At 37.4% G+C, this 12,002-nt stretch overlaps 1 protein-coding gene across 8 annotated transcripts in view; it reads right to left on the reverse strand.

Moving 5' to 3' along the window:
- Positions 1-333: 333 nt before the first annotated feature.
- The window catches only part of CD36 (CD36 molecule), a 38,288-nt gene continuing 26,619 nt past the window's right edge, over positions 334-12,002 (reverse strand). For 7 of the 8 annotated variants that reach the window (XM_009285532.2, XM_009285529.2, XM_009285530.2 and 4 more), the window contains exons 7-14: positions 11,877-11,923; positions 9,450-9,519; positions 7,605-7,792; positions 6,673-6,791; positions 4,737-4,810; positions 3,911-3,965; positions 3,546-3,710; positions 334-2,808 (exon numbers count right to left, since the gene is read on the reverse strand). In XM_009285532.2, coding sequence (XP_009283807.1) covers positions 3,546-3,710; positions 3,911-3,965; positions 4,737-4,810; positions 6,673-6,791; positions 7,605-7,792; positions 9,450-9,519; positions 11,877-11,923 — 718 coding nt within the window. In that variant the 3' untranslated portion in view covers positions 334-2,808. Of the gene's footprint in view, positions 2,809-3,541; positions 3,711-3,910; positions 3,966-4,736; positions 4,811-6,672; positions 6,792-7,604; positions 7,793-9,449; positions 9,520-11,876; positions 11,924-12,002 lie in introns of all 8 variants that reach the window. The other variant, XM_009285533.2, reaches the window with a different exon arrangement.

Raw genomic sequence — 12,002 nt, forward strand, 5'->3', positions numbered from 1 at the left:
CTGCCAACAGCTCCAGCTCAAGGGAGTTGAAAGCAGGTCTCTCTCTGAGCTTGGTTTCCTGGAATTGTTTTAGAGTTGCTTCAGTTTAGACATACTGGTGTTCAGCTCTGCCCACAAAGTCTCCTCTTTTTTGTAATCCAGAGCATAAATGTTGCATGTCACTGGTATTTATAATATATCATGCAGCAACATGAAACATGATACGCACTTCTAAGCAGCTGTGATGTGCCAGAGTACAATGGCATAACAAGGTTAGCCGTAAGCCCGCTTATTCATCAATTTATAAAATCAGTCTCTAGGAAAAGAGAATACCAAGAAAAGAAACGCAAGGAGTTCATTATCCAACACAGAAGACTTTATTTACAATTACACATAAGGATCTCAGAAAGAAGAGTTTGAGCTTTATTTGTATTGAGTTCATTAACATTTCTAATAAATGTTTATCCTGCACTGTTTGAACAAATGTAAATACTTAACATTAGCCTTAGTAACATGAATTAACAATAACTGTAACCAATGCTTTGGACAAAATAACTACTAGTTATAATTCAAGTGCAGTTTAGGTGCTGAACATAGTTTAAAAGTCCAAACCTGCATTGAGATCAATGAGATTATACATACGAACAAACGTATTTGTGTGCATGCAAAATTGGGCCCTGAGACATTTAAAATCATGGCCTGACTTGCTGAATCACTGCTGCTGGAGCACTAAACAACACTAGTAGAGCAAACGCTAACTTGCTGAGAATGGACTTGAAGCCAAAGAAAATAAAGCTGAAATGTTAGTGTATCAAAAATGACAGAGGCATTGCTGTTGTTCCTTTGGTGAAAAGATCTCACCTTTAGGTTCTGGCACAAAAGACTAGTTTTATTATGGAAACTTGGTGTCAGATCTTGAACCACAGCAGAGCTGTACATGTTTCAGAGAAGAAGGTGACAATGACTTTTGTGGTCTTCATACTTTTTTGACCAGGCCATAGGACTCTAGGGATGCCTTCAATTGTATCAAACTGTCCCCAGACTACTATGAGAACAGAGCATCACATATGACACCAGCAATAATGTAGAGATGAGAAAAAGGTCTTATTTTTCATTGACTAGCAAGCAGCATGAGTAATCAAATGCTTTGGCTCTCTAAGTGAGAGCAGAGCTTCCCTTGAGTGCCATGCCTCCTTCACGTCTCCTGCCCTGTTACTTGGCATTTCCAGCTCATGGCTGGAAAAATGAGCGTGCAGCCATCTACCACATAGACCTTGCCTTCAAGAATAATCTCTTGGGATTTCTGTGATTGATCAGCTCTATTGATAGCTACACAACTTTGTCCACAAGCAACACGGGATTAAAACAACAGCATTTTAGTCTATTGGGTTTTCCCTTTTATTTCCAAAGGGTGAAAACACCTTACTAAAGATACCTGGCGAAAGATATTGTCCTTTACTAGCAAGATAAATCTTTCTGGTTTAAAGCCCATTGTAGCACTATTTCCAAACACCAGGCTATGAGAAGCTGGCCATTTTTTATCTTCCTTTTTCTTTGCAGCTCTTATTTAAGAGGACAAAAGATCCAAGAAGAAATCTTCGAAAATGCTGAACTTAGGTTCTTCAGTGGGTCCATGGGAAAAAGAGAGACCCCACAACACTCAATATCTGACCCATCGACTCTCATTTCTAAGAGATAGCATTCAGATTAAATGAAAAAGTAAACCATTTATGCAGATGGCAGTGTTTGCTACCTGTCTACAGGCTGATGCACCTCATTAAACAAATGGTTGCACAAATTTCCTTGTGGCAGATGGTTTATCGTAAAGAATTGGGGCTACTTGTTTTAATTTATGTTCTTCTATAGCAAGGAAGTGGAACCCCCTGATGTTTGATCAAAATCATTAGCTCAGTCTTTCCTGTGTCTGGAGCATTCTGGAATATTTTATCCTGACCCTAAAGGTGACATATGAGATCATTCCCTAAGGGAGACCTTGGGCAAAGTGGGGCAGAGCAGAGGCCGGTGTTCAAGCAACAGCCAGAAAGAAAAGCACGCAGGAGGCAACAGTAAGAGCAGTGGAGCAGGTTGGGAGTTAGGGAGTAGCTCAGGTTGCTAAACAGCTGTGGAGCCAAATGTTGATGAGCTCCATCAACATATGAATGACTGTGGTATGTCTATGAGCCATCTCCATATAAAATGTATAAACCACATATTTTAGTAAGTCTTTTATTAACTTCATGTACTACAGTTAGTAACTTTACATAATAAACTTCACATTCAACGCAAGTCACATCCCTGAATAGACGACAGAGAGCAGTTCTATTGCAGCAGCTTCCATTCTTTGAAGGAACAGAAAGAAACATTGCAATGAGAGCATCTAGAGCACGGCATGAGCTCAAAGGTGTTGTCATTCCCAGCCTGTGCTCAGAGACAGAACATCAGCAAATGGCTTTCATTTGTCTTGCAAATCCCAGAAGAAAAAAAGTAGCAAGCTGCATAAATGGCAGAAGGTGGACTAAAATCCAACTGCATCTCAACTTCAGTCTGCTTGCATGTCATTTAAAATTTGTAAAAAGGTTCAAATAATCAAAGTTATTTGAAAACATAGTTTCCATGGTGGCCTCTTCAGTGATGTCAGAAGTGTGGACCTTTGGAAACATCAGCTTATTTGGGTTAGTGAGTTGGTCTTCTCAAAATGGAAAAGCATGTTGAATTCCATAGCACGTGGACTGACTGTGCCTTGAATCATACCTTTTGTCTCTGAATTTTAACATGCTGCTTGGCTGAAATTTCAATTAAACATTGTCTACCTCTGAAGTCTTTTGTCACCTGTAGTGAAATAAAATCAGAATTCAGCATGTGATGAGGTAAGTCTTCTTAAAAATGTCTCTTTACTACAGCATACTTTTCACCATAACATTCATCTCTCTGCAGTTCTTTTAAATCACTTCAAAAATGTGTTTGTTTCCCTAGATGTCAGTGCATTAATCCACCACTTGGTTATTCAACCCACGATGGGAGTATATTTAGTCTTAGTGGGCTAGGTATGTTCAGGAGATGTTTAGACTAACCTGACAGTGATGCACGACTGAGAGAAAGAAGTGAGAAACCCTATCCAACACTCGATAAAAAATGTCATTTACAGTGGGTTCTCTGAACCCCAGACAGGGGTATGTCCTGGAAGAGCACAGGAATCTGCAGCTGTGTGGTCTCTGTCCCAGAGACGTACTAGAGGGCACTTCTGAACAGTTTAGCAGTCTTGGATAAAATGTCTATTTTCATAAACTCATAACAATTATGTTGTGTTTTGGAATAAAAAAATTGCTGGTCTTCTGACACAGTTCCCAATACCCTCTCCTGGGTGTGTTAAGAGCATCCTGAAAGATTAAGGCTGGGAAGAGAATTTGAAAACATTAGCTAAATTATCTGGATGATTTCCCACAGAACAACTGCTGAATTTACTAGCACTTAAAAAAAAAGAACAGCTAAATAGGTAATGATTCTGAACTTCTTGAAACCCTGAGGAAAAGTTACTGCTGAGGACTGAGCGGTTAGTACTTACTTACTTATTTTAATTTCTTTGATCTGCATATGAAATAGGAACCCATGAATGCAAGGAACAGCACAGAACCTGTGATCATTAACACCATCTGCAGCACACTCAGCATCTGGACTCGACCGGTGACTTTACTTCTGAACATTTCTGCTTTTGCATCCCCAATAACAGCAGACTGAAACAGTGCAAGAAAAATGTCAGTGAAAAGTAAGTATGCAAGCCCTCACTTGCTGAATATATTCTTGGTATGTGCAAATCACAGTGTGAGTTTAATTGCCCAATTTCAGGGCTCCAAGACTGAAAAAGCTAGGTCGTTTGGGTTTTTTTTCTTTTTTTTTTAAACAGTGAAGATTAATAGACAGAAAATATACTAACCTCATTTAGCCAAAGAAGAGGAAAAACATAAGGTTTTTTAACTTTTGATAAAGCTCTGAAATGAGAAAATAAGTACAGCATGTTACCTTTAGTCTGGTGCATAAGCCCATTCTCTACTTAAACATTTTTCTTCTCCTCTAACTACATTTCTACTTCCAGATGTACCTTTTCAGTATAGTTTTGGACTGAAAAGAAAATAACCCTACAATTAATAACAGACATTTTACATGTTGGGCAACCATCTCTCTGTCTAGTCTTCCATATGTGGGTAGTCAGAAAGAAGAAAGACTGGACACAGCTAGGTGTTGGTGGGAGGGTCTGAAGGTCTGTGTGGTGCTCACCTGCCAGATGTACAGGATCCTGAAATGCACATCTGTACATGTACATTTGGGCCAATTAAGAGAAAAGAAACAGCTAGACACTCACCAGCCCTTGTGATAAAATCCATCTAGTGACAGAGCGTACTTAAATTCTCTCGTTAGATTTACTACAGAAAATACATTTTGCCTTCTATTTCATCCTCATGGCCCCCATTTGGGTTTTGTAAGAATGTTATTTTTAAGAACATGTTGCCTTGTAAGCTTCTGTGGGGAAATCAAATGTGTGTTAAAATACTTGGGCAGTGCCTTGCTCAAGAAGGCTTGCTCTTCTGCTGAAATATGTTCTCTGAAAAGTCATGACTGAAATTTTTGCAAGAAAGACGAAAAGGCTTTGGGAAAGTATTTTTATTCTTTCTTTTCCCAGCCATTTCTACTGATGCTCTCGTAGACCAATCAGCCCTCTTGGAAAAAAGTCTTCAAAAACAAAATAATGAAGTAGTACTTACTCAATTTTTGGTGCAGGCTTCACAAGGAGGTTTACTTGCAGCCTTTTCGCAAATTGTAGTGTAAAACCAGTGATCTAAAACCAGAAGAAAAACCTACATTAATTTAAGTTTTTTAATTAGATGCCTAAGCCTAGAATATGGACTGTGTCAAAAAGTACTCTGGTATTATTTTATCCTTATGTTTTGAAGGATTCCACTTATATGAAATTTTATGTTTGTAAGGGTCTCTCATTTCTCATAAAGTTCTGATTTTGTGGCTTTACCATAGTTACTTTTGTAATTTGCAATTAAAACTGAAGGCAAAAAATGATTAAAAATACTAAATCAGTCATGAAATGTTTCATATAAAAATATGTTTTAGTTTTTTTCCCACCAGAAATTAGCTATTTTTTTTTTTCCAGTAAGAAGGATGTTTAACTTGCATAGGGCCAAAACAAATATTTCATATCAGAACAAAGGTCAGATCTTTTCTTCATCTCCTTCTTTTCCCCTCTGTCCTCCACAAGAACAAGATGGTGTGATTCTTGAAAATTTCATACCAGATTTAGGAAATTCTGCTTGATGTCTCTATTCCAAATAAGGTGAAACAAAGATTTAACTTTAGGTCTCCTCATTGAAATCACATAGCTTAACTGTTAAATTATATGACTAAAAATATTTTAGTGACAAATCCTGAATTTTACCTTTTCATCCAAATTCAGAGCAAAATAAGATTTTGAAACCTTAGAATTCATCACATAATTCAGAAACCTTTGGTAAATACACTTAAAGTTAAGAATCTGAATCACTGGAACAGAAGTAGAAGTAAAATTGGAGGCAATCAAAATCAGACTGCTCATAAATTCATTCAGTTTGGGAGCTCTGTTGGACACAAAGTCACAAAGACTATATTAGGTCTGTTCTAGACTAGTCTGTTCAGACTTCTAGCAATTTTCTTGGAAATAAACCGATCTATATTTATTTAATTTCAATTGAGATAGTAATATACAAAAATGGTTAGTTATCGAAAATGAAAAAAATTAAGTACAGAGGGAACAGAAGAACTTTAATAGAAAAGAATTTTCTCAAAGTACTTGAAGGTCATAGAAAAGCTATAGCATACTTCAAAGTTCAAAGAATCCATTTAATCCCACATTCCTAATAAGGAAAAATCAAAACTTATTGTCCAAACTTGGAAGGTCAGAATGAGACAAAGTTCTGCTCTAAATTTCCCCTGCTAAAACCATAACACTCTTGTGAGCAGATTTACCTTTTCATCCAAATTCAGAGCAAAATAAGATTTTGAAACCTTAGAATTTATCACATAATTCAGAAACCTTTGGTAAATACACTTAAAGTTAAGAATCTGAATCACTGGAACAGAAGTAGAAGTAAAATTGGAGGCAATAAATCAGACCTGTCATAAATTCATTCAGTTTGGGAGCTCTGTTGGACACAAAGTCACAAAGACTATATTAGGTCTGTTCTAGACTAGTCTGTTCAGACTTCTAGCAATTTTCTTGGAAATAAACCGATCTATATTTATTTAATTTCAATTGAGATAGTAATATACAAAAATGGTTAGTTATCGAAAATGAAAAAAATTAAGTACAGAGGGAACAGAAGAACTTTAATAGAAAAGAATTTTCTCAAAGTACTTGAAGGTCATAGAAAAGCTATAGCATACTTCAAAGTTCAAAGAATCCATTTAATCCCACATTCCTAATAAGGAAAAATCAAAACTTATTGTCCAAACTTGGAAGGTCAGAATGAGACAAAGTTCTGCTCTAAATTTCCCCTGCTAAAACCATAACACTCTTGTGAGCAGATCTTGCAAAAGCAAGCACGAAAATATTGTATGTTCTGCTTGTCCGTCTGGTAAAAGGCCTACTCTACTACAACTAAATTTAAACATCGCAAGGTTCCTGAGTTTCAATTATTCAATATTTGGACTTACAGGCTCTACATCTAGAAATGTGTCATGCTCCTTCTCATTTGGGCTCAGGCCTTCGACATCATGCAACAGAGAATCACTTCCATGAAGAAAATGTGGAAGAGAGATAAATACCGGTCTTCCTATTTGAAAAAACAAACTCACTTGAATCATTAAGCCTTGTGTCAGTGCTCATCATCTGAGGCCATTTTCCATGCAAACATAGTTTTTTATATAGACACACAATCCTGACAAAAATGTTAATAGCCCCACCCCCCAAAAAAAATTTGAGCATTTCTGTGATTCTACTGTCATGAGGAAAATTTGCAAGGTGAAATAAATTGCAGTTGTAAATCCTGCTTGTCTGTGTCCACACTGTGGAGCTGGCAGTGCTCCCAGTTTCACGCTGAGGTGAGGACCTGATTGTCACTGTTTCCCCCCACCTGCATGATCTTGTTTTAGTAGAAAGCAAGCCTTAATGGAACCCATGCTGTCCACTCTGCACCAAACACAGACTCTGTATATATTTATTTTATTAAACCAACACTAACTTTAGCAAAGAGTGTCTCTCAATCTCTGCATGTGTATATAGTTGGGTACACACACACACACACACTGTGTGTGTGAATTATGACAAATACAAGGACTGTGACTGTCTCTGGCTTTTATACAGTGCCTATAGAATCCTTTTCTTTCCTTTCTATACATGCATTCCTGCAGTTTCAGTATACAATCTGCAGCATCACGATTTTGCACAGCACTATGTGAAATACAGAAATACTATAGACCTCATTTTGGGAAATGAGGCTACCGAAAAGTAAAAAGTCTCACAGGCAATCTGTGGAAGAATTCACAAGCACGAACGTCCTGGATCTTAGAGTAACACCTCAGCTGCTGGACACGTGCTTTCTCCCCAGTTAAATGGCTTGTTTGACAGTACCATGGCACTACTATACCTGCTTTGCAGGCACTAATGTCTAGGACTCCAGCTAATGTGCAGTTCTTTGATATGACTTCATCTGTACAGAAGCAAGAATTATCTCTGACTTCAGCAGGAGATGCAAATGCTTCACGAGGAACTGTGAAACGATAGAGTGAGATTCCCTTCACATCCTCCTTGCCCTGGAAAACTCCATAGATCGATCTGAATATAAAAGAGGAGAAACGTGTTTCAGTCATTTGGATTAAAAATCTGAATTCATGGCAATACTCCTCAAGGATCCCTCAACTGTCTGTCTCTTAAAAGAAACAAGTACTCCAGAGAGCCAATGTCCAGGCTCCCTTCACACTGTTCAGCCGTTTGTAGGGGTGTTCCTCTGTAACAGTGAATATTCCACACTTTCACAAAAGGATGTACAAGCTCAGAGGTGAACATGACAATACACAGAGACAGACAAAAATACTAATGCTACTAATAAACAATACACACAAAACTAACAAATTAATTAAGAGCTCTTTTCTCTATACACTTCTACACCGACTGTTATGAAATTTTTGAAAGTTTTTGGACTACAGTGGAGATGCTTAGCAATATAAATCAGCTCTGCTATAGGTTTTTGCTGACCTGATGATACTAATCTAAGCTTTATGATAGAGGCAACATTCTGCATATAACCTTATTCCATTGCATACGAATCAGAATACCACTTAAGCTTCATTTTGCTGATACATTATCAGCTGATACGGAGATATGGTTGTTACACAGTAATGTAACCAGGGCAGCAACACTTTGTATTGCAGCCAAACAAAAGAAGGATTCTGGGTTTTGCAACATGGACAGAACCATTTTCCATGGCCCCATTTCAGCACGACCTTTGGGCAATTGTTACTGTCCTTCTTCATTGTTCGTTAATTGTGAGAATTAAATGGCCAGAGGGATCTCTCAAACTGTGCAATCGATCCAAAGAATTTTATCATTTCTCCTTTGTGTAGAATTCCCTTTTCCATGAATTATGAAATGCTTTCCAGTTTGGGGATACAATTACATCACAAAAAAAAAGAACTTTAACTTCATGTAAAAACACTGATCTTTAAAAACAAACAGTCTGCAAAGCAAATGGACCACTTTAAACCTAGTTAAAAGGAAGCAGCTGTTTCCAGGCAGCAAAATAAATAAAGGGGTTGAACCTCGCAAAGTAAATACACTGTGATGCACTTTAAATCTTTTAACATTGCTTTCAGCGATCCCACTGGAGAACTCGGGGACACTGGATAGCCACAGCAGAAGCAGCAGGCTGAAAAGCCATCAGTATGGGATGTATTAAGCAGGTTTGTTTGGTTGTTTGTAAATACATAAAAATAAAATATTTAAAAATATCCTGTGAGAAAACAATTTTAAGTATCTAGTGGATGACAGTAAATCCTGTTCTGCATACATGATGTTCTGCAGAAATGCCAAAGCTGGTCCCTGCTGTACCTATTGCCTTCTCAGACCAAGTAAGGCAGGTTATAGGCTGATCTTAGAAGTTGCTCAAGACTTTGAACCCTGTGGCCCTCAATGTCTTTCATAGATCTGTAACAGCTCACAACAGAGTCAGATATTCCTGAATTACACATCTGTAACTGGCTGAAATAAAATAGACCGTAAATAGCTTGCTACTTGACCTAAATAAAAGTGGTAGAATCAGGTTCTGAATCATGAGCACAGCTCACAAATTTACTTGTGTTTAGGTGAAATGTTTATGTTGAACTGCCTCAGTGACCAGAGCCCAAGCAGAGCCACTGCAGCTGCCCTCTGAAACAAAAGAGCATTCGGGTGGCACACGCAGGTGTATACGCACACCACGAAGGGACCAGCCTACCTGCAAATATCGGAGGAGAAGAAGCGCAGTATCTGATCCTTCTTAACAAACGGTGGGAATGATGCCCCATCTGTGAATAAAATAAAATAAGAGCTTGAAAGCAATTCCACTTAGAAGACATGATTTAATTTCTAGCTCAATTCTCGGCTGTTACTTTCCTATAAAGCTGTGAAAAAGGTAAACAAAATGAGTCATTTATGGGGAAAATATTTATGTAAGTTATTGCACAGTGACAGGCATTCCACAGTTAAGATTGTATTGTTTTTGAAAGCGAGCCAAATTATGGCAGCTATTTTCTTTTTTTCACAGATGTGAAGCTATATGATCAAGCCCATTAAAAACAGAGGATATGAAAAACAATCCTGCTCAATATGAATCCCAATACCTGTTGCCATTGCTTCAAGGTTGTGCAGTCTAAAGACCTAAACCTTTCTAGAGATGTTTGGTTCACTTGCAGTTATGGCACTCAGCGCTTACAAGAAACACAGCTTTAGACTTCAAAATGGCCTATTTAATAATTAGTGCTAAACATTTTTTCACCAAAGATTGCTCAAGTGGACCTCTTCTTTGTAAGCTGAGATCCTCTCTATAGCTGATGGAGAGAAGGAAGCACTTCTAGAGCACGACCCATCTCACCCCATGGTAAACATGCAAAATAGGTCAGAGGAATAGCACTTGGTGATGTCTTTTTCTCCACTTGTTATAAAAAGAACAGAGACAGCCAGTTCAGATGCATATTTCTGCATTGCAAGCATCCAGAGTTAAGTAAGAGGAAACTCTGCCATTTTCCCAAACAAGGTGTTGTAACAAACCTTTAACCAGTACATTTATTACTTCTTGCTATAATTTCTGTTTAGTTTCTTAGTCAGCAGCCATAACCAAGTGATTAAAAACAGCTGTGATATCTTTGAATCTAGTTGGCAAGAGTGAGAAAGCTAAATTACATACTGCCACTTGCCCACTGCTGACAAAAGCACTTTTTCTTAAAGAAGATCCAAGATCATCCTAGACACACACTCTATTTCTAAATCTTGGCAGTCTTGGAGAGTTTGCAAACATGGCCTCATTTCAAGCCCCATACAAGAACACTGCTTAATATTTTTATCTAGATATTTACTTATACTATACATGCTGCGCTTTGGTGTGAAAGCTTGCAAGATAAGAAGGAATTCTCACACTTACAAGACTTTTTAAACCTGCTGCTTCTCTAAACACATGGTCTCACCTGAGCAGTCACACTGAATGCTCTTGTAAACTGTGCGATAACCTTTGCTAACACAGAAAAGCTCCACATTTTCACTGTACTGGAGCACTTAGTCTAGTTAGCTGAGTATGTTTATTCCATCAGCTGCGGAAGAAGATAAAACAAAAAGCTGACCCTGGGAAAAAAGGGTTCAGGCGCCACAAGAAAGAAGGAAAGTCATAGAACCTAAGAAAATATTGCCTCTTATAACATTAATTACATAGTTTAAAAAGGAACTAATCCTTCCTGATTCACAGACTTCTGGAAAGTCAGACTCTTGTGATGTATTTGAAATACTTCAAAATATCTTGCCATGTGCTCTGGGTTATAATGAAAATGGTCTATGCTAGGTAAAGCAGCACAGAAAAGGGGAAGAAAAAAAAACCAACCCAAAAACCTGCTCATTTTGATACTCGCTCACTGAAGGCTTACAGCTCTCTGCAAGATCCTCCACCATGACATCTGCCAGCCTCAGCTCAACAGATTCTGGTGTCCTCACAGAGACGCTTTCACTCATCCAGAATAAAAATATCATCTTGAACAAATGTCTCTTAAACAACTCAACTGTTTTCATATGCATTCCAAAAGTAAATTCAAAAATATTCCTCTCTAGTTTATTCATCCCAAACTAAACTACTTCTCTTCTTTATCCCTTTTCACTTGCTAGTGGCCTCCAGACCACCTGTCTGTGAGCCTTTTCCCTTGTCACCTCAATTTCTTTTCATATCTCAGTAAAAAAAAAAAAATCTGTCCATTCTGGTGCATTTAATTTTATTTTTCAACACTGTAAATGAATATACATTATTAGAATGCAAAGATAATTTTCAATTGCTATAGCAAAGAAAAACAACCTTAGCTATACTATACCATAAAGATAATTAGTAGAAACAGAGAGCTGGATTCTTTTCTTGTGTCTCTTCCACATCCACTCTAGCTGAAGAGGGTGTGTGTACATGTATATATAAAATAACATACAATAATGTATACTATATATATTATAACAGATACACACATATGCATGTATAATAGTAGTAGTATGTATACATTCATATTTATATAGACATTTAATATACAGAATACAAAACTGTCGAAGCCCAGGGGAATTAACTTAAATATCGTATTTCATTATTTCCTTGCAATATCAAGAAATGTGTTGAAGTTTTAAAAAGCTTTAATAGGCTTACCTGTGCCATTAACCAAATCACAGTGACCTTCCCAGTATGAAAGATTCCTTTAAGATAAAAAAAAAAGTCATGCAGGTAGCATATTATACCATGTAATCCATTTCATTACCTGTATTGCTAAATATA

Source organism: Aptenodytes forsteri, unplaced genomic scaffold (assembly GCF_000699145.1).
Source record: "Aptenodytes forsteri isolate BGI_AS27 unplaced genomic scaffold, ASM69914v1 Scaffold87, whole genome shotgun sequence".
Taxonomy (NCBI): domain Eukaryota; kingdom Metazoa; phylum Chordata; class Aves; order Sphenisciformes; family Spheniscidae; genus Aptenodytes; species Aptenodytes forsteri.